The following is a 21,142-nucleotide window of genomic DNA, read 5'->3' as shown; positions in this document are numbered from 1 at the left end:
GGGCATTATATAATGATAAAAGAGACACTCCACCAAGAAGACATATCACTTTTAAATATATATGCACCCAATGCAGGAGCACCAAGGTACATAAAGCAACTATTAACAAACCTAAAAGGAGATATTAACAACAACACAATAATAGTAGAGGATCATAACACCCCACTCTCATCAATGGAAGAATCATCCAGACAGAAAATAAATAAGGAAACAATGGACCTAAATGAAAAACTAGATGAGATGGACTTAATAGACATATACAGAGCACTCCATCCAAACACAGCAGATTACACATTCTTCTCAAGTACGCATGGAACATTCTCAAGAATAGACCACATGTTGGGAAACAAGGCATGCTTATATAAATTTAAGAAGATTGAAATCATAACAAGCATCTTTTCAGATCATAATGCCATGAAGTTAGAAATCAACTACAAGGAAAAAACTGGGAAAGTGACAAAGCTGTGGAGACTCAACAATATGCTACTGAACCACCAATAGATCATTGATGAAATTAAAGGAGAAATCAAAGCATATTTGGAGACAAATGAAAATGAAAATACACTGTACCAACTCATATGGGATGCAGCAAAAGCGGTCCTGAGAGGGAGACTCATAGCAATATAGGGCCACCTTAATAAACAAGAAAAAGCCCAAATAAGCAATGTCAAACTACACCTAACAGAATTAGAAAAAGAGGAACAAACAAAGCCTAAAGTCAGCAGGAGGGAAATAATACAAATTAGGGCAGAAATAAATGAAATTGAAATTAAAAAAACAGTAGAAAGGATCAATGAAACAAAGAGCTGGTTCTTTGAGAAGATAAACAAAATTGACAAACCCTTAGCCAGACTCACCAAGAAAAAAAATGAGAAGGCTCAAATAAATAAAATTATAAATGAAAAAGGAGAAATTACAACAGATACCACAGAAATACAAAAGATTATAAGAGAACACTATGAAAAACTATATTCCAACATATTGGACAATCTAGAAGAAATAGATAATTTCTAGACTCATACAACCTCCTAAAACTGAATCAAGAAGAAATAGAGAACCTGAATAGACCAATCACAAGTAAAGAGATTAAAACAGTAATCAAAAACCTCCCAAAAAATAGAAGTCCAAGACCAGATGGCTTCTCTGGAGAATTTTACCAAACATTCAAAGAAGACTTAATACCTAACTTTCTCAAACTATTCCAAAAAATAGAGGAAGATGGAACACTTCCCAACACATTCTACGAGGCCAACATCACCCTGATACCAAAGCCAGGCAAAGACAATACTAAGACGGAAAACTACAGACTAATATCCCTGATGAACATAGATGTAAAATTCCTCAACAAAATATTGGCAAACCAAGGGGCCAGCCAAGTGGCGCAAGTGGTTAAGTGTGCGTGCTCCGCTGCGGTGGCCTGGGGTTCGCCGGTTTGGATCCTGGGCGCACACAGATGCACTGCTTGGCAAGCCATGCTGTGGCAGCATCCCATATAAAGTGGAGGAAGATGGGTACAGATGTTAGCCCAGGGCCAGTCTTCCTTAGCAAAAAAAGAGGAGGATTGGCAGATGTTAGCACAGGGCTGATCTCCTCACACACACAAAAAAGAATTATTGGCAAACTGAATACAGTAATACATTAAAAATATCATACACCATGATCAAGTGGGATTTATACCAGGGACACAGGGATGGTTCAACATCTGCAAATCAATCAACGTGATACACCACATTAACAAAATGAGGAATAAAAACCATATGATCATCTAAATAGATGCAGAGAAGGCTTTTGACAAGATCCAACATCCATTTATGATAAAAACTCTCAACAAAATGCATATAGAAGGAAAGTATCTTAACATAATAAAGGCCATATATGACAAACCCACAGCCAACATCATACTCAATGGGGAAAAACTGAAAGCCATCCCTCTGAAAACAGGGACAAGACAAGGGTGCCCACTCTCATCACTGTTATTTAACACAGTACTGGCAATTCTGGCCAGAGCAATTAGGCAAGAAAAAGGAATAAAAGGAATCCAAATAGGCAACGAAGAAGTGAAACTCTCGCCGTTTGCAGATGACATGATCTTATATATAGAAAACCGTGAAGAATCCACTGGAAAACTATTAGAAATAATCAACAACTACAGCCAAGAGGCACGGTACAAAATCAACTTACAGAAATAAGTTGCATTTCTATATACCAACAACGAACTAACAGAAAGAGGATTCAAGAAGAAAATCCCATTTACAATTGCAACAAAAAGAATAAAATATGTAGGAGTAAATTTAACCAAGGAAGTGGAAGACCTACACAACGAAAACTATAAGACATTACTGAATGAAATCAATGATGACATAAAGAAATGGAAAAATATTCCATGCACTTGGATTGGAAGAATAAACATAGTTAAAATGTCCATACTACCTAGAGCAATCTACAGATTCAATGCAATCCCAATCAGAATCCCAATGACATTCTTCACAGAAATAGAACAAAGAATACTAACATTCATATGGGGCAACAAAAGACCCTGTATAGCTAAAGCAATCCTGAAAAAGAAGAACAAGGCTGGAGGCATCACAATCCCTGACTTCAAAACATACTACAAAGCAATAATAATTAAAACAACATGGTACTGGTACAAAAACAGACACACAGATCAATGGAACAGAATTGAAAGTCCAGAAATAAAACCTCATATCTATGGGTAGGTAATCTTTGACAAAGGAGCTAAGGACATACAGTGGAGAAAGGAAAGTCTCATCAATAAATGGTGCTGGGAAAACTGGACAGCCACTTGCAAAAGAACGAAAGTAGACCACCTTCTTTCGCCATACACAAAAATTAACTCAAAATGGATCAAAGACCTGAAGGTGAGACCTGAAACTATAAAATCCTGGTGGAAAATATAGGCAGTACACTACTTGCCATCAGCCATAAAGGGATCTTTTTGAATTCCATGTCTACTCAGACAAGGGAAACAAAAGAAAAAATAAACAAGTGGGACTACATCAGATTAAAGAACTTCTACAAGGCAAATGAAACCAGGATCAAAATGAATAGGGAACCCACCAGCTGGGAAAAAATATTTGCAAACCATATATCCAACAAGGGATTAATCTCCATAATATATAAAGAACTCACACAACTGAATAACAACAACAACAAAAAAAACCCAATCAAAAAATGGGCAGAGGGGGGCCGGCCCGGTGGCGCAAGCGGTTAAGTGCGCGCGCTCCGCTGCGGCGGCCCGGGGTTCGCTGGTTCGGATCCCGGGCGCGCACCGACGCACTGCTTGGTAAGCCATGCTGTGGCGGCGTCCCATATAAAGTGGAGGAAGATGGGCACGGATGTTAGCCCAGGGCCGTCTTCCTCAGCAAAAAAAGAGGAGGATTGGCGGATGTTAGCACAGGGCTGATCTCCTCACAAAAAAAAAAAAAAAAAAAAAAAAAAAAAAAAAAAACGGGCAGAGGAAATGAACAGACACTTCTCCAAAGAAAATATACAGATGGCCAATAGGCACATGAAAAGATGCTCAACATCACTAGTCATCAGGGAAATGCAAATCAAAACCACACTAAGATATCACCTTACACCTGTTAGAATGGCTATAATCACCAAGACAAAAAGCAACAAATGCTGGAGAGGCTGTGGAGAAACGGGAACCCTAATCCACTGCTGGTGGGAATGCAAACTGGTATAGCCTCTATGGAAAACAGTATGGAGATTCCTCAAAAAATTAAAAATTGAAATACCTTATGATCCAGCTATCCCACTACTGGATATCTACCCAAAAAACCTGAAATCAACAATCCAAAGAGGCTTATGCACCCCTACGTTCATCGCAGCATTATTCACTATAGCCAAGACACGGAAGCAACCCAAGTGTCCCTCGACTGATGACTGGATAAAGAAGATGTGGTATATATATACAATGGAATACTACTCAGCCATAAAGAAAGACAAAATCGTCCCATTTGCAACAACATGGATGGACCTGGAGGGTATTATGTTAAGTGAAATAAGCCAGAAAGAGAAAGACAAACAGGTCAGAATTTCACTCATATGTGGACGATAAACCAACACACGCACAGATAGAACCGTTTGGTGGTTACCAGGGGCGGGGGGGTGGGTGGGCACAAGGGGTGGAGGGATGCAGTTATATGGTGACTGATAAACAATAATGTACAACAAAAATTTCACAATACAAAAAAAAAGAAAGGTGGAGGGAAAAAAAAAGAAATAGGGCAATATAGTATATGGTAAATGTCAAGCACAATCAATGCCATATAAGATATTTCAGATGAATTAAAGAACTAAGTGCTAAGAATGAGATAGCAAAAAAACAATACTAAGGAAATAATAACGAAAATAATTTCAGGGCAGGAATGATCTTTCCAAACATAAAAAAAGGGGGGGAAAAAAAAGAAAACAGATGCACAAATGCATACATAAAAATGTAAAGTTAGATTAAGTAAAATACTACACAGTACAGATTTCTAAATTTAGTGTAATCCCAATTTTAAAAGTAGAAATTATTTGCAAATCGAAAAAAATGATTTTAAAGTTATTTGAAAGAATAAACATGCAATACCAGCCAGAAAAATTCTAAAAAAGAAGAGCAATGAAGAGTTTCCTCTGCTTACTATTAAAACAGCATGTACCCAGGGCAGAACAGAAAGTACACAAAAAGACAAAGAAATATATAAAAGTTTACCATTTGATAAAAATAATACTTCAAACCACTGGGTAAAAAGAATGGATAACTCAATAAATGATGTTGGGACAACTAGCTAACCATCTGGAGAGAAAAATATTGGATTACCATTTCCCTTTTTTCAAACTAATTCCAGGTGGATTAATGAATTAAACGTAAAAAATATTTTTATAATCTTGAGTGCAGAAAGCCTTTCTAAGCATGACAACAAAGACAGAAATCATAACTGAAAAGAGTGACGGAACTGACTACATAAAATTTTAAAAATTCTGTAAAGAAAATCAAAAGAAATCAAAAGTTGGGAAAAAATGTAACATGTATGATACAGGGGGCTGTATTAGTTTCCTAGTACAAATTACCACCAACTGGCTGGCTTAAAACAACAGAAACTTATTCTCTCATGGTTCTGGAAGCTTAGAAGTCCAAAATCAAGGTGTCTTGCAGGGCCATGCTCTGCAGGCTCTAGGGGAGAATCTGTTCCGTGCCTTTCTCTCGTCGCCAGCACTCTTTGGTATTCCTTGATTTGCAGCTGCACAACTTCCATCTTTGCTTCCATTGTCACCTGGCGTTCTCCCTCTGTCTTCATGTGGTCTTATAAGGACACCAGTCATATTGGATTAAGGGCCCACCCTACTCTGTATGACCTCATCTTCACTGATTACATCTGCAATGACCCTAGTGCCAAATAAGGTCACATTCTGTACTGGGGGTTAGGACTTCAACATATCTTTTTGGAGGACCCAATTCAACCCATAAAGACTCTTTAATATGTAAGTAAAATTTACAAACTAGTAAGAAAAATAACACCCCAATAGGACAAGAACAGGCAATTCACACACACACACACAATATACAGATCTCCCCAATAAACATGTGCAAGATGTCTGGCTGTACTACATGCTGAGCACACTTTGACCTCCAACCTTACTAGCTGCTCCTCCTCCCCTTGCCTTCACCCGGGCTGGGTGCTGGATGTTCTTCCTCTTGTAGACTCTCATGTTAGATGATCTCATCCACGTCAATGAGTTTACTACAACCTATGTGCTAATGACACCAAATTTGTGTCCCTATTCAGGACTTTGCCCCTGGCCTCCAAACTCAGCACAAATATCATACCTGGCATCTCCAGTTAGCTATCCCACAGGCATCTTAAATTTAACACCTTCAAAACAGAACTCTTGAGTCTTTCCTCCAACTCTGTTCTTCCCCAAGTCTTCTTCATTTCAATGAATGACACCAACATGCATCCAGTCACTCAGGCCAAAACCAGGGCACCATTCTTGATTCCTCCCTTTCTCTCACCTGTTGATTTTACTTCCTAAATATCTCCCACATCCCTCCAGTCTCCTAGCCTGCACCACTACTCTAGTCTAAGCTACAATTATCTCTGGTCTGGACTACTGTAGCGACATTCTAGACTGATCTCCCTGATTCCAATTTTGTCCCCTTACAGTAAGGTGACTATATTTCTGGTTTAGGACAGTTCCAGTTTTCACTTGTTGCTTGACAATTTCTCCAGTTAGCACCCCCTTTCATACACAAAAGGATTCCCATTTGGATGATCAATTATATTGTCACCTTACCTTACAGTCTTTTCTTCTCACAGTAGCTAGTCACCTTTCAAAAACATAAATCAGATCACATCATTCCCCTGCTTAAAACCCTTCAAAGATTTCTTATTACACAGAATAAAATCCAAATTCCTTATGTGGTCTGCAAGGTCCTATATTACCTAGCCCACCCACTTCTCATCTCTTCCAACTCTGTCCTTCACTCATTCCATTCCAGACCCATCTGCTTTTTGATTCTTCCAATAAGTCATGCCCAAACTCACTTCCAAGTCTTTGTTTTTGCTGCACCCTTTGCTGCTACCTTATTCCCCTAGATCTTCTCGTAACAAATCTGTTCTGTCATTTGGGTCTCAGACTAAATGTTAACTCTTCCAAGAGGCCTTCTTTGAAAACACAATCTAATGTTCCCAACCTCATCCATGTTATATTGTTCACTTATTTGTTTATTGCTTGTCTTTCCTCACTAGAATGTAGGTCCATTGTTATCTTGTTTACCTCTAGTCCCCAGGGTCAGAGCATGTGCTCAATAGTATTTATTGAAAAAATGAATCACAACCAAAGAAAAAAATTCAAACATGACAGCTCATAGAATATGGCTATCAAATCAGTAAAGATTCAAAGAATAAAAATGCCTTATTTTTCTTCCTAACACTCTGTATATCACCTGACAATACGTTTATGTGATTGTTTACTGTTTGCTTCTCCCCAGCTAAAATGAAATCTCCATGAGCGCAGGGACTTGGTTTTGTTCACAGCTGTATTCTCGGCACCTACAAGAGTACTTGGCATATAGTAAGTGTTCAATAAATATTTACAAAATAAATTGATGATATCTAGAGGTGACTAGGTAGTGGAGAAAGGGATATGGTGAAAATATAATTGATGCACAACTTCTGTAGGAAATTTGGCAACACATATCAAAAGCCCTTAAAGGGGGGCATACCTTTCGACTCAGCAATCTCACTTCTAAGAGGAACTTATCCTAAACAAACAAATGAACAAGGCTACAAAGATTATTTATAAGAGAATTCCTCACTAGGTTGTCTATAACAGAGAAAATTTAGAAACACCAGCATGATATCCATTAATAGGAGATTATAACATAATTATACATCTGTACAATAAAATACATTAAAAATATTGGTGAAGACGTATTTATTAGTGGAAATACGATACGATTAGTGGAAAGAGATAAAAAGCACATTACAAGAAAAAAGCAAGCTAAAAAAACCACATATATAGCAAGACTTCATTTTTCCAAAAACATGTATGCGGGGACACATGGGTATGTACGCAAGCACACATGCATTTACAGATAAAAGTTAGACAGACATACATCAAAATGTTAACATCGGGGCTGGCCCGGTGGCGCGTAGTGGTTGGGTTCTCGCATTCTGCTTTGGCGGCCTGGGGTTCGTGGGTTCGGATTCCGGGCGCAGGCCTGCACACGGCTTATGCTGTGGCAGGCGTCCCACATATAAAGTGGAAGAAGATGGGCATGGATATTAGCCCAGGGCCAATCCTCCTCAGCAAAAAGAGGAGGATTGGCAACAGATGTTAGCTCAGGGCTAATCTTCCTCACTCTCCCCCAAAAAAGTTAACATTGGTTATCTTGGGCTAGTGAGATTAAGGACAATTTTAATTTTCTTCTTTATACATTTCTAAATTTTTTCTAATAGCACAACCAAAATTAATTGACTATCTGAACATGTTTCGCTTTAATAAGTGGAAAAGAAAAAGCAATAAAGATTATCGAAAACAAAGACACACTTCATCAACTTAATGAAGACTAAAGCCCAGATTAAGAACCAGGAATTCAGAAATGTCAACTACAGTATTGGAGATGGCTTTCTGATTTCCTGAATTCAAGCAAGTTGTCTCCCCTTTAGAGCCAATATTTGTAAAAAAGAAAAAAAAAAAATCTAAAACTTGTTTCTTTTATTTCATTGCTTGCCAAGCTGAAGAAGGTCAGGCCTGGCTGAGAAACAACACAAAGTCTAACGAAAGCTATCATTTATGCTGGGCATTTTCCTTGCATTGCCTCATTAAAAACCTGGTCCTGCCAGATAGGTATTACTGTTCTCAAGTGCAAAAGCTGAGAGGGGTGACAGAACTTGCTAAAGTTCACACAGCTGCTATGGGGGGGGGGGGGGTGTCCTGATTTGAACAGAGGTCTCGCTGACCTCAGGGCCTTCAGGAAAGGATAGACTAAAGTGCTTTAGGCTTTATAACCATGCAAGTCTCTTAATGCCTCTGATCATTTACATGGTTATCCTACCACCATTATCTAATTTGCAAGAAAAATAAAAGAACAAGCCTGGAGTTTTTAGAAAACTGGAGTAAGTATCTGGAAAAGCAAGATTTACCTTGGGTACTACTCTCTGGAACTTGCCCCTCATTTCTCTTCAACTTGAAAAAGCTCAAGATCAAAATGCTTGGTTGGGTGGTCATAGAGGAGGGGAGCAGTTTGAGAGTGCACCCGTGTGTGCGTGACGGACCACAACAGACACAACAGACTGGGTTAAGGATGATATCTGTGCATCTGAAGAAGGAAGCTGGACCAGGATGAGGGAAGATGGACAAGACCTAGGAAGAAAGGAAGCCAGTAGGAAGGATGAAGTTAAAGAGGGACTAAAAGAATGGGCAATAGGAAAGAGGAGGAATCAGGAGGAAAGGCAGTTGAGTTATTCTGCAGTATTTTTTCCTTCCACCTTTTTCCTCTCTATACTCTTCCCTGATGATCTCAGCCACCATTAGGCCTTAGACGCTCCTTTCTATTTGGATGATTACCAAATCTCTCCAGTCCTGACTTTTCTCCAGAGATCAATTTCTTTGGGCTGGACACATCCACATACATTTCCCATTAGCACTTTAAATCCAGTAGGTCCAAACTGAATGCAGCATCCCCTCAACCTCAAGCCTGCTCTCCTCTAGTAGTACTCACTCTCAATTACCAAACATCCACCCGAACTGCTCTCTCTCCCATTCCTTCAACCATTCTTTCATCCAACAAATATTTATTGTGGCTCTACTACATCCCCCACACTGCCGCAGCACTGGGTACATCCATTCACTTGCCAAGTTGGGTCACTTCTACCTTGTCCACGTGTCCATCTCATCTAAATTGTTTACTCAGATTTATTGAGAATCTCTCTTGCTTGAACCATGGTAACAGGGCACTATAGGTTAATTGGTTTTGCATGCCATTCATTCTATAGTGACCACCTAGCATTTAGCACTACACCTGAGACACAGAAGGGGATCACAGAGGGGGCTTAGGGACTACAAACCGGCTGGGAAGGGGATTGGAGGAGCAGAAGCGAGGAGATTTGTCTTGAAGGAGGATTTGCATATGAAGAAAGGTGTTTTCCTTAAACTGTGCATTACAGAGCTATACAAATAACATCAGGGTGATAATTCTTTTATTTCTGGGGTGTGGCTCTGGCGGGCTGGGAAGATTGTTGGAAGTCTGATGTTGAGAGTCTTCTGAGAGACTCTCACCCGCCTCCCGCCCCCTGAGTACTCAATAGCCACTTGTTGGATATATCACCTTCTATGACAGGGACCACGGGGGTTGTGTTCTCCATTGTACCTCCCCTGCCTCCTAGAACATCTGGCTCACAGTAGAGATTCAATAAATATCTATGGAGGATTCTAGAAAGGCAGGAACCATAGATGTTTTATTCACTACCTCAGGAAGAAGGACAAAGACTTAAAGAACCTAAGGGAAAAAGAAATGGTGCAAGATGTTTCCCTCCCTATTCCTTTAGAGCTTGGTAAGTGTTTGCTAAGCGAAATAAATCAGCCTCCTGCACAACTCCGAAATCCAGCCCCTCGCTCGGCCGCCAGGCCCTGGAGCGCGGCCACCATCTGGCCCAGGCCCTGCTGCCCTCCCTCCTAGCCCGGACTCCTGTTACCTCCCTGCACACACGTGTACCCACCACAAGCCAAACAATTACACGTTCCTGCGTCCCTGCCTCGAGGTCTGGGGCTCCCCGAGGACCCGCTGTCCCGGACCCCCAGCCCCCGCCCCCACCAAGGCTCCGGCCTGAGACTGCCGCCTGCCGGGGGCTCCGGCACCCCCGCACCGGGCGCTTCCATGTGCTCGCCGCCGCTCTCCAGCCGCAGCCCGCTCGGCCTTGAGCGCGGAGCCCGGAGGCCTGGCCGCCCAGCCCGGGCCCGCCGCGCTCCTCCGGGCGGGGAGGCCGGGAAGGCGGCAAGGCGGGAAGCGGCTGCAGCTGTGAGGTGCCAGGGGGCGGGCGGCGGGGGCGCCGGGGCAGCGGGCCGAGCGGAGGCGGCGCTCTGGCCGCGGCGGGGCTCGGCGGACGGCGGCTCGCTCACTCACCACCGTCCGGCGGGGCAGCGCGCCGGGGGTCCGGGACAGGGCCCGGCGGAGCCTCCGCGGCCGGACCGAGCGGGCCGCCCCGGAGCTCTCGGAGCCGCTGTCGTCCGAGATCACGATGAAGTCCTCCATGACTGCGGGCCCCGGCCGAGCCAGCGCGCGGGCGGCCGGCGACCCAGGCGGCGGCGACGGCGGCGACTTCGGTTCCTACTGCTGAGGCTGCGGCGGCGGCGACAACCGGGGCCATCCCCCCCGGCCCCGCCCCCGGCCCCGCCCTCTCCCGAGCTCCGCCCCCCGGCGGCCTACGGCGGGCTGCGGGCGGCGGGAGGGTCAGGGTCCCGGTCACGTGCTTGGCGGTGGTACCCGTCTTCCTTTCCCGAGGAGGAAAAATGAGAGAGAGAATCAAGTTGGAGCCGGCTTGGGCCGTGTTGGGGGCGGGAGTGCCAGACGCTGAGGCCTCAAGGGCTTCCGCATCTGCTTCCGACTGACTGAAGTGTGAAGCGAGGTGTCAACAGGTCTCTCTGACTGAGCTGGGAGAGAGGGGCCCTTGAGGGTGGGGGACCTGGCCTCCTACTGACGAGGTAGAGAGGCCCAGACCTCTGACTGACGGGGTAGAGGGGACCCCGGCTGACTGAGGGCGGATGGCCTGGCCTCTGACTGACGGGGTAGAGGGGACCCCGACTGACTGAGGGTGGGTGCCCCTGCCCTTGACTGACTGAAGGTAGGTGTCCTGGCCTCTGGCCGAGTTGGGGGAGAGAGGCCCGGCTTCTTTGTGCACATGTGCAAGTACGTCTGTAGGATAAACTCCTAGAAGTGGAATTACTGGGTCAAAGGCAATGTTTCTGTTGTTGTTTCGATAAATGATACCAAATTGCTGTCGTAAGTTGTACCAATTTACAGTTTCACCAACGATCTGTGTCACTGAGGAATTTAAACTGTGAGATTTAGAGACTTGTTCAGTTGGTAGCAGAAACTGAAAAATGCAGGAGAGAATCCATGAGGTAGCAGACTCCGTGAATAATTAGATGTTATGAATGAGCAAAGTTAAAAAGATGAAAAAAGATATACTCAGTAGAGGGAGAAGTGGTAGGTGGTTGGTTGTGGGGCAGGAACATTAAAATCAAGATAGGATCTGTGTTACAACAAATGTGGGGTATTGACAAAATCCTGCTGCTCAGGCTCCAGCAACTTGGTGAAATGTTTTAACAGATCCAAAGGAAAATGTGTTTATTAGAAGGGGGATTGGTTCCTAAAGGAATAGTTATCAGGTGCTATCTAGCAGTGTCTAGTGCAGTGATTCTCAAACTTTAGTGAGCATCAGAATGACCCAAGAGACTTGTTTAAAACACAGATTGCTGGGCCCCAACCCAGAGTTTCAGATTCAGTAGTTATGAAGTGGGTCCCCAAAATTTGCATTTCTAGCAAGTTCCCAGGTGATGTTGATGCTGCTAATCTAGGGACCACACATTGGAAAGCACTGGTCTGGTGGACAGGGAGTATAGGGCCAATAGATTTCAGATGTTCTGGTCGAATGGCTGAAATCATCCTTGTGAAAGGATTCATTAAGTTGTCTTCACTAAGTGCCATTAAACATTTAGTTTATTGAACTCCCTGCTTCTTGAAACACTGTTTTCTCTGGGCTTCTGTGACTGCACCTCTCTTACCACTTCTTTTCAGTCTCCTTAGCTGACTCCTGCTCCCCTACCCACTCCTTAGATCTTGATGTTCCTCAGAGTTCTGACATAGGTCACACATTTCTCCCTACATAATCTCAACTGTTCCCATGGCTTTAATGATAATTTTTATGCTGATATCTCCCACAGATTTATCTCCAGCCCAGCCCTGTCCTCAAAGCTCCAGATGTATATATCCAAATGTCTATTGAATCTCAGAAGCATCTCCAATTGAATATGTCTCAAATTGAACTTACTCCCCACTTCCCCCCTAAAAAAGCCTGCTTTTCCTTCTGTGTTCTCTGTGTCAGTGAGTGGTGTTACCAATAGCCAGCAATTGCTCAAGTGAGAAATCTGAGCATTATGCTTGATGTCTACCTTTTTCTCATCAATAAGTCCTATTTTACCTCCTAAATATTTCTTGTATTCATTCACTTCTTTTGGCCTCTGCTGTTATGATTCTAGGCAAGTTAAGATCACCTCTGGCCCAGTCTACTGTAGTAGCTTCCTAGCCAGTCTTCCTGAACCTATTCTTGTCCTCTTTCATTTCTTCCTCCACCCTCAGCCAAAGTTATCTTTAAGAAAGTATGTAATCAAGCCCCCTTCAGTGCCTTCCTAATACCACTTAGTCTGTGCAGGCTGCCATTACAGAATACCGTGGACTAATGGCTTAAACAACAGAAATTCATTTTCTCACAGTTCTGGAGGCTGGGAAGTCCAAGATCAAGGTGCTGGTCAGTTCGGTTCCTGGTGAAGACTCTCTCCTTGGGTTGCAGATTTCTCATTACTTCCTCACATGGCCTTTCCCCAGTGGGTGAGAGAGATAAATCTCTTCTTCTTATAAGGCCCCTAGTCCCATCATGAAGGCCCCATCCTCAAGTTCTAATCCAACCTTAATTACCTCCCAAAGGCCCCATCTCCAAATACCATAACACTGGGGGTTAGAACTTCAATATGTGAATTTTGGCGGCATGCAAACATTTCACACTATAAACTTCTAAATATGAATATATATGTATTTTTGTAGATTATATAAAGATTATATTTATATATGTAACACATATATGTATATTTATAACGTATTTATATATGTAACATATAAGTATAACATTTCACTGTAAGTAAATTTTACCTTAAAAAAAAGAAATGGAAAAAATTTTGAACTCTATGATATGCATGCTGTAGTGTTAAGGTGTGAAGTGTACTGATGTCTGCAAGTTACTTTGAAATGCATCAGAAATAAGATGGATAGCAGCGGGCCCAGTCGTGTAGTGGTTAAGTTTGTGTGCTCCACTTCAGTGGCCTGGGGTTCATAGGTTTGGATCCCAGGTGCACACCTACATACCACTCATCAAGCCATGCTGTGATGGCATCCCACATACAAAATAGAGGAAGATTGGCACAGGTGTTAGCTCAGGGACAATATTCCTCAAGCAAAAATAAATAAAAAATAAGATGGATAAATGTATAGATGGATACATACAGGTAAAGCAAATATAACAAAATGCTAACATTGTCAAATCTGCATGGTAGTTATATGGGTGTTCATTTTTAACTTTTATGTATATTTGAATGTTTTCATATTACGTTGAGAAAAAATTTAAAATTAAGAAAATTAATTATGATTTTACCTTGATTTTAAAAAGTTAAAAAAGATTATAATGAACCTTGTGTACCTATCATCCAGCTTGAAGAATTATCAATCTTGTTCTACTTATGTTTCCGCCTACTCTCTCACCCTCACCTTCCTGAATTATTTTAAAGTAAATCGCAGACATCAAATTGTTTATTCTGTAGACATTTCAGTTTGTGTCTTTAAAAGATAAGAAATCTTCATTCAACAAAGTGTTGTTGAGCACATATGCTGTACTCAAGGGACACAATAGTGAACAACATGGACGTGGTCTCTGATCCATGGTGCTTATAATTTATGGGGAAGACAAAAAACTAGTAAATAATTATAAATTATGATAAGTATATAACCAGTTTGAGAAGTCTTAACTTTTGAGATATAAATATAAAACAATTTAATTTTTTCCCCAACAACTATTACCACCCACTCTAGAAATCCTCTTGCTCTCTGGATAGCAGATTCCCTTAAGAATCTCCTACTCTGGTCGCATAACTGTGCAGTCACTTTCAGTATCTAATACAGTCTCATTCCAAGTATTTTGATTTAGGCTGGCCGGTTCTAATCTTTAATCTCATGTTTAATTCATAGCTCTTCCTGTTCTGCTGGTGCAGGAGGACTTGTGGCTGCAACAGCTTAGTGGAGGAGGTGGTAATGTCGTTTTCCTTCTCTCTTCTTGGCTCTTGCTCCTCCCAAGTAGGGATGAAGAGGAGGGAGAAAGAATGTTCTCTGCAAGACTGTCCATGAAAAGTTGTCTATTCTTTTTCTGCTGGTTGTTGTTACTTCACTAACAGTTCTCCCAATGTGTCAGGAGTCCAGATGCCAGCTCTTTTATTTGGACTGGGCACATTATTGCTCTCTGGGGCTTCCCTTGTGCATTCCCTAACCTAGGAGAGGTCAGTCTCAACCCCCTTCTCAGACATCCCCACCAGTCCTTGCCAGGGGCAATCTAAAATATAGCCTTTTGTTGTTGGGGATCCTTGTCTGGAGGGTCTTCTTGGGGAGTGCTAGCAAGAGCCTTAAGCCTCAGCCACCTTCTGTACTCTCCAGTAGACTCACACATGAAGAATTTACACGCATGATTCAAGGAAGAAGCGAAGGGAGGCAGCTCCCGTCTTGGTGCCTCTCTCTCAGCACCAATTATCTCTCTCCTTCCTTCCTTCGCCCCCAGGGGCATCAGGGGCTTGTCCAGGTCAACGGTTTGGTGACTTTCAGACAAGTTCTCAGCTTGCGGAGTGAGGAGAAGAAAGTTTGCTGCACTTTAAACTTGTAGGAAGGGAATGAGGGAACAAGTTGAATGGCCCCCATCTTCTTCAGCTGGGGAGAGGTAATGGATGGTGGCCATCTACAGTAAGTAATGTTCATCCATGGATATATGAATGAATTGGAAAGAAATTCAAATATCTACTTTTGCAGAATTTATGATAAAGTGATTAATATTAGTAACTGACTTTCAATCATAAAAATAGTGATATGACTTTAGGAATATAACAGTGTTCTGACTGTATATATCTTTCTCATCAGCCATCCTGCCTGAAACTCAGGAAACCAGGGTCCTGGTTGTGTAATATGAGTACACTTGAAATGTACCTTGTCCTTATTTGGCAGCCCAGATGGATGAATACTGGCCCTGAAGTTGCTTTTCGTAAAACAGTAAGTAGTCTTGATTTTGTTTTCTTGCCTGTCCTGGATCTGTTTTGAAATATGCTGTTTACCCAAGACTTCCAAAATGATGGTGTCTTTTTCAGAAATTAGTATGTGTGTGTATTTTTCTTTTCGTTTTTTCTGGGTGACTTGTCTTAATTTTTTTCCGGATTTATTGAGATATAATTAACATATAATATTGTGTAAGTCTAAGGTATACAATGTGATGTTTTGATACAAGTACGTATTGCGAAATGTTTATCACAATAAGGTCTTTTACCTCACGTAGTTACCATTTTGTTGTTGTTATGGCGAGAACAGTAAAGCTCTGCTCTCACAGCAACTTTCAAGTTTACACTACAGCATTATTAACTATAGACATCACGCTGTATATTAGATCCCTGGAACTTATTTATCTTATAATTGCTAGTTTGTGCCATTTGACCAACATCATGACATTTCCCCGACTGCCTAGACCCTGGTAACGACTATTCTATTTTCTGTTTCTATGAGTTCGAAGTTTTTATACTCCACATATAAGTGAGATTATACAGTATTTCTCTTTCTCTGTCTGCATTATTTCACTTAGCATGATGCCTTCAAAGTCCATCCATGTTGTTGCAAATGGTAGGATTTTCTTCTTTTCTTTGGCTGAATAATATTTGTGTGTGTATTTTTCAAGATGACATTTCCTCATAGATTTATTCCCCTCAAATCATACATTAATTCCATGTAAACTGAGAGGCTAATGCAGTCATTTATTCATCCAATGAATACTGTATTTACTGAGTACCTACTAGGTGCCAGGCACTTTGTTAGGGGCTGGGGATGAAACAGTGAGTAAGACAACTGTGGTCTCTGTCCTCACAGATCTTAGCAGTGAAGGAGGTATTCCTAGTTTGTGAATGAAGAAAACAAATCCTAATCCCTTACTTTCTTTTTTAAAAATAATTTTTAATTAAAAATGTATACATAAAAATATGTGGAGATGCAAATTAAAACCACAGTGAGATGCCATTTCATGCTCATTAGGATGGCTATTTAAAAAAAAACAGAAAAGTTTTGGTGAGAATGTGGATAAATTGGAACTCTTGTGCATTGCTGGTGGGGATATAGAATGGTACAGCTTCTGTGGAGAACAGTTTGGCAGTTCCTCAAAAAGTTAGACATTACCATATGATCCAATGATTCTAGTCCTAGATATTTGCCCCAAAGCTCTGAAAGCAGGGACTCAAACAGATATTTATCCACAAATCTTTTTTTTTTTTTTTTTTATAATTTTATTTATTTATTTATTTATTTCCTCCAAAGCCCCAGTAGAGAGTTGTATGTCATAGCTGCACATCCTTCTAGTTGCTGTATGTGGGACGCGGCCTCAGCATGGCCGGAGAAGCCGTGCGTCAGTGCACGCCCAGGATCCGAACCTGGGCCGCCAGCAGCGGAGCGCGCACACTTAACCGCTAAGCCATGGCGCCGGCCCTATCCACAAATCTTCATAGCAGCATTATTCATGATAGCCAAAAGGTGGAAATAATCCAGGTGTTCATCAGCAGGTATATGGATAAACAAGATGGGATATATCCACACAGTGGAATTCTATTCAGCCTTAAGAAGGATGGAAATTATGACATAAGCTACAACATGGATGAAACGAAGACATTATGCTCAATGAAATAAGCCAGTCACAAAAGGACAAATATTGTATGATTCTACTTATGTGAGGTACCTAGAGTAGACAAATTCATAGAGACAGAAAATAGAATAGAGATTATCAGGGGTTGGGGGAAGGGAGAATGGGGAGTTATTTAATGGGTATAGAGTTTTTGTTTGGGATGATAAAAAGTTCTGGAAATAGTAGTGATGGTTGCACAATATTGTGATTGTCCTAATGCCGCTGAACTGTATATTTAAAAATGGTTATAGTGGTAAATTTTGTGTATATTTTACCACAACAAAAAAAGTGAATATTTTCCTTTTATTAAAAAATTAAAAATTATAGGCAAGGTTAAAGGCTCCTTTGACCACCTCCTCCATCCTGATTCCAATTACCCCTCTTCAGTGCTTCGCGTTTACTTCTCTAGAGCTTTTCTGTGTGTTTATCTATATTCATATATGCTTATCAAAAGGGTGTATATTTTTAGTTTTATCCAAAGAGCTTCAGTATGGAGATTTGAAACCATCATTTGCTGTAAAAATGTTCTAAGCAAGAGGGCTTCCCACTTATTAATGGGGATTTTTTTTGGTGGATATACATCTTTAAAAGGTTTTTTTCTTTCATTTTTCTTTCTTTCATTATATGGCAGGGTCAGTGCCTGCAGACCCGCGTTTGTTTATGCTAAAGCTAGCCAGCTCAGGTTTCTCCTCTGCCCTAGGGAACACTCTGTCCCCACTGCTGGATTCCAGGTACAGTCTCCCAGTTTCGGTTCACTCTTAGCTTTTCCACTGAGCTGCTTTAGTAGGCAGCCTCTCAGTGTATTTAACTTTATTTAAATAATTTTCTTATCCTTTCCCCATTTCCATCTCAGGTTCTAGTTTGCTGAGATATCAAGTAGCTTTCAAAGTCTTTATAAAAATTTTAGAATGGTTACAAAGGCGAATGTGTAACCACATCACACTTTGATAACATCTTTCCAGACATCTCTGAGTGGTCAGTACCCACAGGTGCAGCATACAATTTTACATAAATAGAATCATACCAGGCACATTGTATTGCAATTGGTTTTTTTAAATTAAAACAATATGTCCTTACAGTTTTCTGTGTAAGATAATATAGATCTACATTATTCATTTTATTGGCTCATAATAGTATTTTAAAAATTGACATTTGCTCTTCTTATTTTTTAGAAAAGCACAAAGAAGCAAACAAACAAGTGTATCATATTCTCCCCTCCCTGATATCCTACACTAAACAGTTTATAAAATTAAAAGAAACACATCTATGAGATTAGAAAAGTCATGCTACAAAAAGTTACAAAATAAAAAGTCGAAGTCGAGAGCCACCCTCCCTTTCCTAGTTCATCTAGCCAAGGCTAAATGCCTTATTAGTTTCTTGTGAATCCTTCAAAACATACAAAATTACTTAGATTTACTTATTTCTATCTTTCTATCTCTCTCTCTTTTTTTTTTTTTTTTTTTGGTGAGTAAGATTAGCCCTGAGCTAACATCCATGCCCATCTTCCTCTACTTTTTTATATGTGGGACACCTGCCACAGCATGGCTTGATGAGTGGTGGGTAGGTCCATGCCTAGGATCTGAACCTGTGAACCCTGGGCTGCCAAAGCACAGCACGTGACCTTAACCAGTATGCCACTGGGCTGGCCCCCATCTCTCTCTCTCTCTCTCTTTTTTTATTGAGTTAGTTCTTTTTAAAAAAATTTATTTACTTTTGTCTGTTTTTAACACAAAAAAGATCACCCTGAACACAAAAAAGATCACCCTGTACACAGTTACTTTGCTTTTTTCATTTAATATATTTTGGGGATCATTCCCTGACTGCAGGGGAAATATATCTTTCATCAGCTACATAAAAAAGTCACTTGTTAGGGTGTGCCACGATTTATTTAAATTGTTCCCTATCATGGATATTTTGATTGTTGCTAGGCTTTTGCTTGTTTGTTTAATGTGTGGTTTTGATTTTACTATTACCAATAATGTTACAAGAACATCTTTTTACTTAACAAGTCTTGACATCATATCCACAGAGAAAATCTTAGGCATTGGGGACTGGGTTAAAGGGTGTATGTATTTTACACAGTGATAGAAATTACCAAGTTATCTAGAAAGGTTGCACTAAATAACATTCCAACAAAAGTGTTTGAGAGTGTTTGTTTCCTAAAATTCCACAAGCATTGGTTATCAAACTTTTTAGTTGTTGCCAATCAAATAAATTAATATTGTTATCTTGTTCTGATTTGCGTTTACTTTATTATGAATGAAGTTGAGATATTTTAAAAATGTTCATTGGCCATTTGTAGTTTTTTTCTTGAAACTGTCTGTTCATTCACTATTTTTTTCTCCTAGGCTGTTCATCTTTTTCATTAGCCATCAGTAGAATTTGTATGACTAGCTAACATTTATTGAGCAAAGTATTACATTGCTTGGATAATTTATTTAACCAATTACCTGGTAATGAACACTTAGGAAGTTTGCAGTGTCATACTGCAAGTTCAAGTGTTCTTGTACTTACATCTTTGTATTCTGAACCAAGTATCTCTTTAAGTTAGATTTCGAGATGTGGAATTGCTGATTTAAAGCCAAATTCTTTGTCAAAATTTTCAAAATACCATTGTTTGATGGGGGAATGGTCTAAGTGGGAGAGTAGGAGAAGAAAAAAAAAGAACTGAATAGTTGCTCCTAATTGTAAGGCTACTCAGCTCTAAACGAGAGTTGAACTATCAGGCTAATTGATGATGTTATCATCCCAGCTGCTTTCATCAATAAGCTTCTTAAAGTTCTAAATCCCCTTCTCTATTTGGGTGCTCAGACCTCCTGGGAGTCTGAAAATTCTATGGGAAAATTTTCAAGTAAATAGTAGTGTTAAAAAATAATTATGAACACATTCTGACTCATTTTATGACCATGCAATTTTAATTTGGCTTTACATTTCTGTTTACAATTGTCTGAGTTAGTGCATACTGTTTTAAGGAACATTTGGCGTTATGGTAGTTCATGAATTTAAATTCAATGGGGGGAAGTAGTGGGAGAATTGAGTCAGTTTACCTAAAGGACTGGTGGACTCCTGGGGAAGCAGAGTTCGAAAGAACCTGTGCACAAAGCAATCCATTAAATTAGAAGAATGCAGGAAACGATTTGGGGGAGGATGAATTGCGTAAATCCTGTTTTTGTACCTAACAATTTGTTCACTAGAAGTTTAGTAGAAACTGTAAAGTTTAGTAGAAAAAATAGAGTGAAGAAGTTTTACATTTCTGATTTGTGTAATAATTGGATTAGGAAACCAGTTCAGGCCAAATTGCATTAATGACCACAAAGCCAACCTTAGTTTTACAGGAGTTATCTGGTGACACTGCATTAAACTAGCTATTCCAGGATTGCTTGGGTGGTTTTGACCGATTATGAGGTCTGCCTTGAGTTAGCAAAGAAATGAAGTTATTAACAGCATTTTGTACAACATAATTATCTGAACAGACATTTTCTGCATTAGTATTTTTGACAAAATCAAATAGACAAAAATTGCTCTCATTTACTGTTCTGCTGTGCATTTATTTGATTATTATGATGACATATGTATGCACACACATATATATATTAACGTTAATCTTTCTTTTCTTCAAATGTTACTTTCTTGTGAAAAAAATCCAAGATGAAAATCTACCACTTATATTAAGTTTTCCTTTGCCCTTGTTACCACTACATGCATACTCAGTTTTACATATTTGCAACAATATTATGGCTAGAGTTTTTTTTTTTTTTTGGCAGAGGAAGATTCCCCCTGAGCTAACATCTGTTGCCAGTCTTTCTCTTTCTCTTTTTCCTCCCCAAAGCCCTAGTGCTTGGTTGTATATCCTAGTTGTAAGTCGTTCTAGTTCTTTTATGTGAGCT

At 40.5% G+C, this 21,142-nt stretch overlaps 1 protein-coding gene and 1 long non-coding RNA gene across 5 annotated transcripts in view; one reads left to right on the top strand and one right to left on the bottom strand.

The window, feature by feature from the left end:
- Positions 1-10,836, bottom strand: part of SIMC1 (SUMO interacting motifs containing 1) — an 83,657-nt gene extending 72,821 nt beyond the window's left edge. For all 3 annotated transcript variants that reach the window (XM_058546291.1, XM_058546294.1, XM_058546299.1), the window contains exon 1: positions 10,640-10,836. In XM_058546291.1, coding sequence (XP_058402274.1) covers positions 10,640-10,768 — 129 coding nt within the window. In that variant the 5' untranslated portion in view covers positions 10,769-10,836. The remainder of the gene's footprint in view (positions 1-10,639) is intronic.
- Positions 10,837-10,990: 154 nt separating this feature from the next.
- The window catches only part of LOC131409112 (uncharacterized), a 49,746-nt gene continuing 39,594 nt past the window's right edge, over positions 10,991-21,142 (top strand). For both annotated transcript variants that reach the window (XR_009220851.1, XR_009220850.1), the window contains exons 1-3: positions 10,991-11,151; positions 13,009-13,123; positions 15,464-15,592. This is a non-coding gene — a long non-coding RNA (uncharacterized LOC131409112). The remainder of the gene's footprint in view (positions 11,152-13,008; positions 13,124-15,463; positions 15,593-21,142) is intronic.

Source organism: Diceros bicornis, chromosome 1 (assembly GCF_020826845.1).
Source record: "Diceros bicornis minor isolate mBicDic1 chromosome 1, mDicBic1.mat.cur, whole genome shotgun sequence".
Lineage (NCBI taxonomy): Eukaryota > Metazoa > Chordata > Mammalia > Perissodactyla > Rhinocerotidae > Diceros > Diceros bicornis.
Note: the sequence above shows the minus strand (reverse complement) of the source record. Positions and strands in the feature narration are given on the sequence as shown.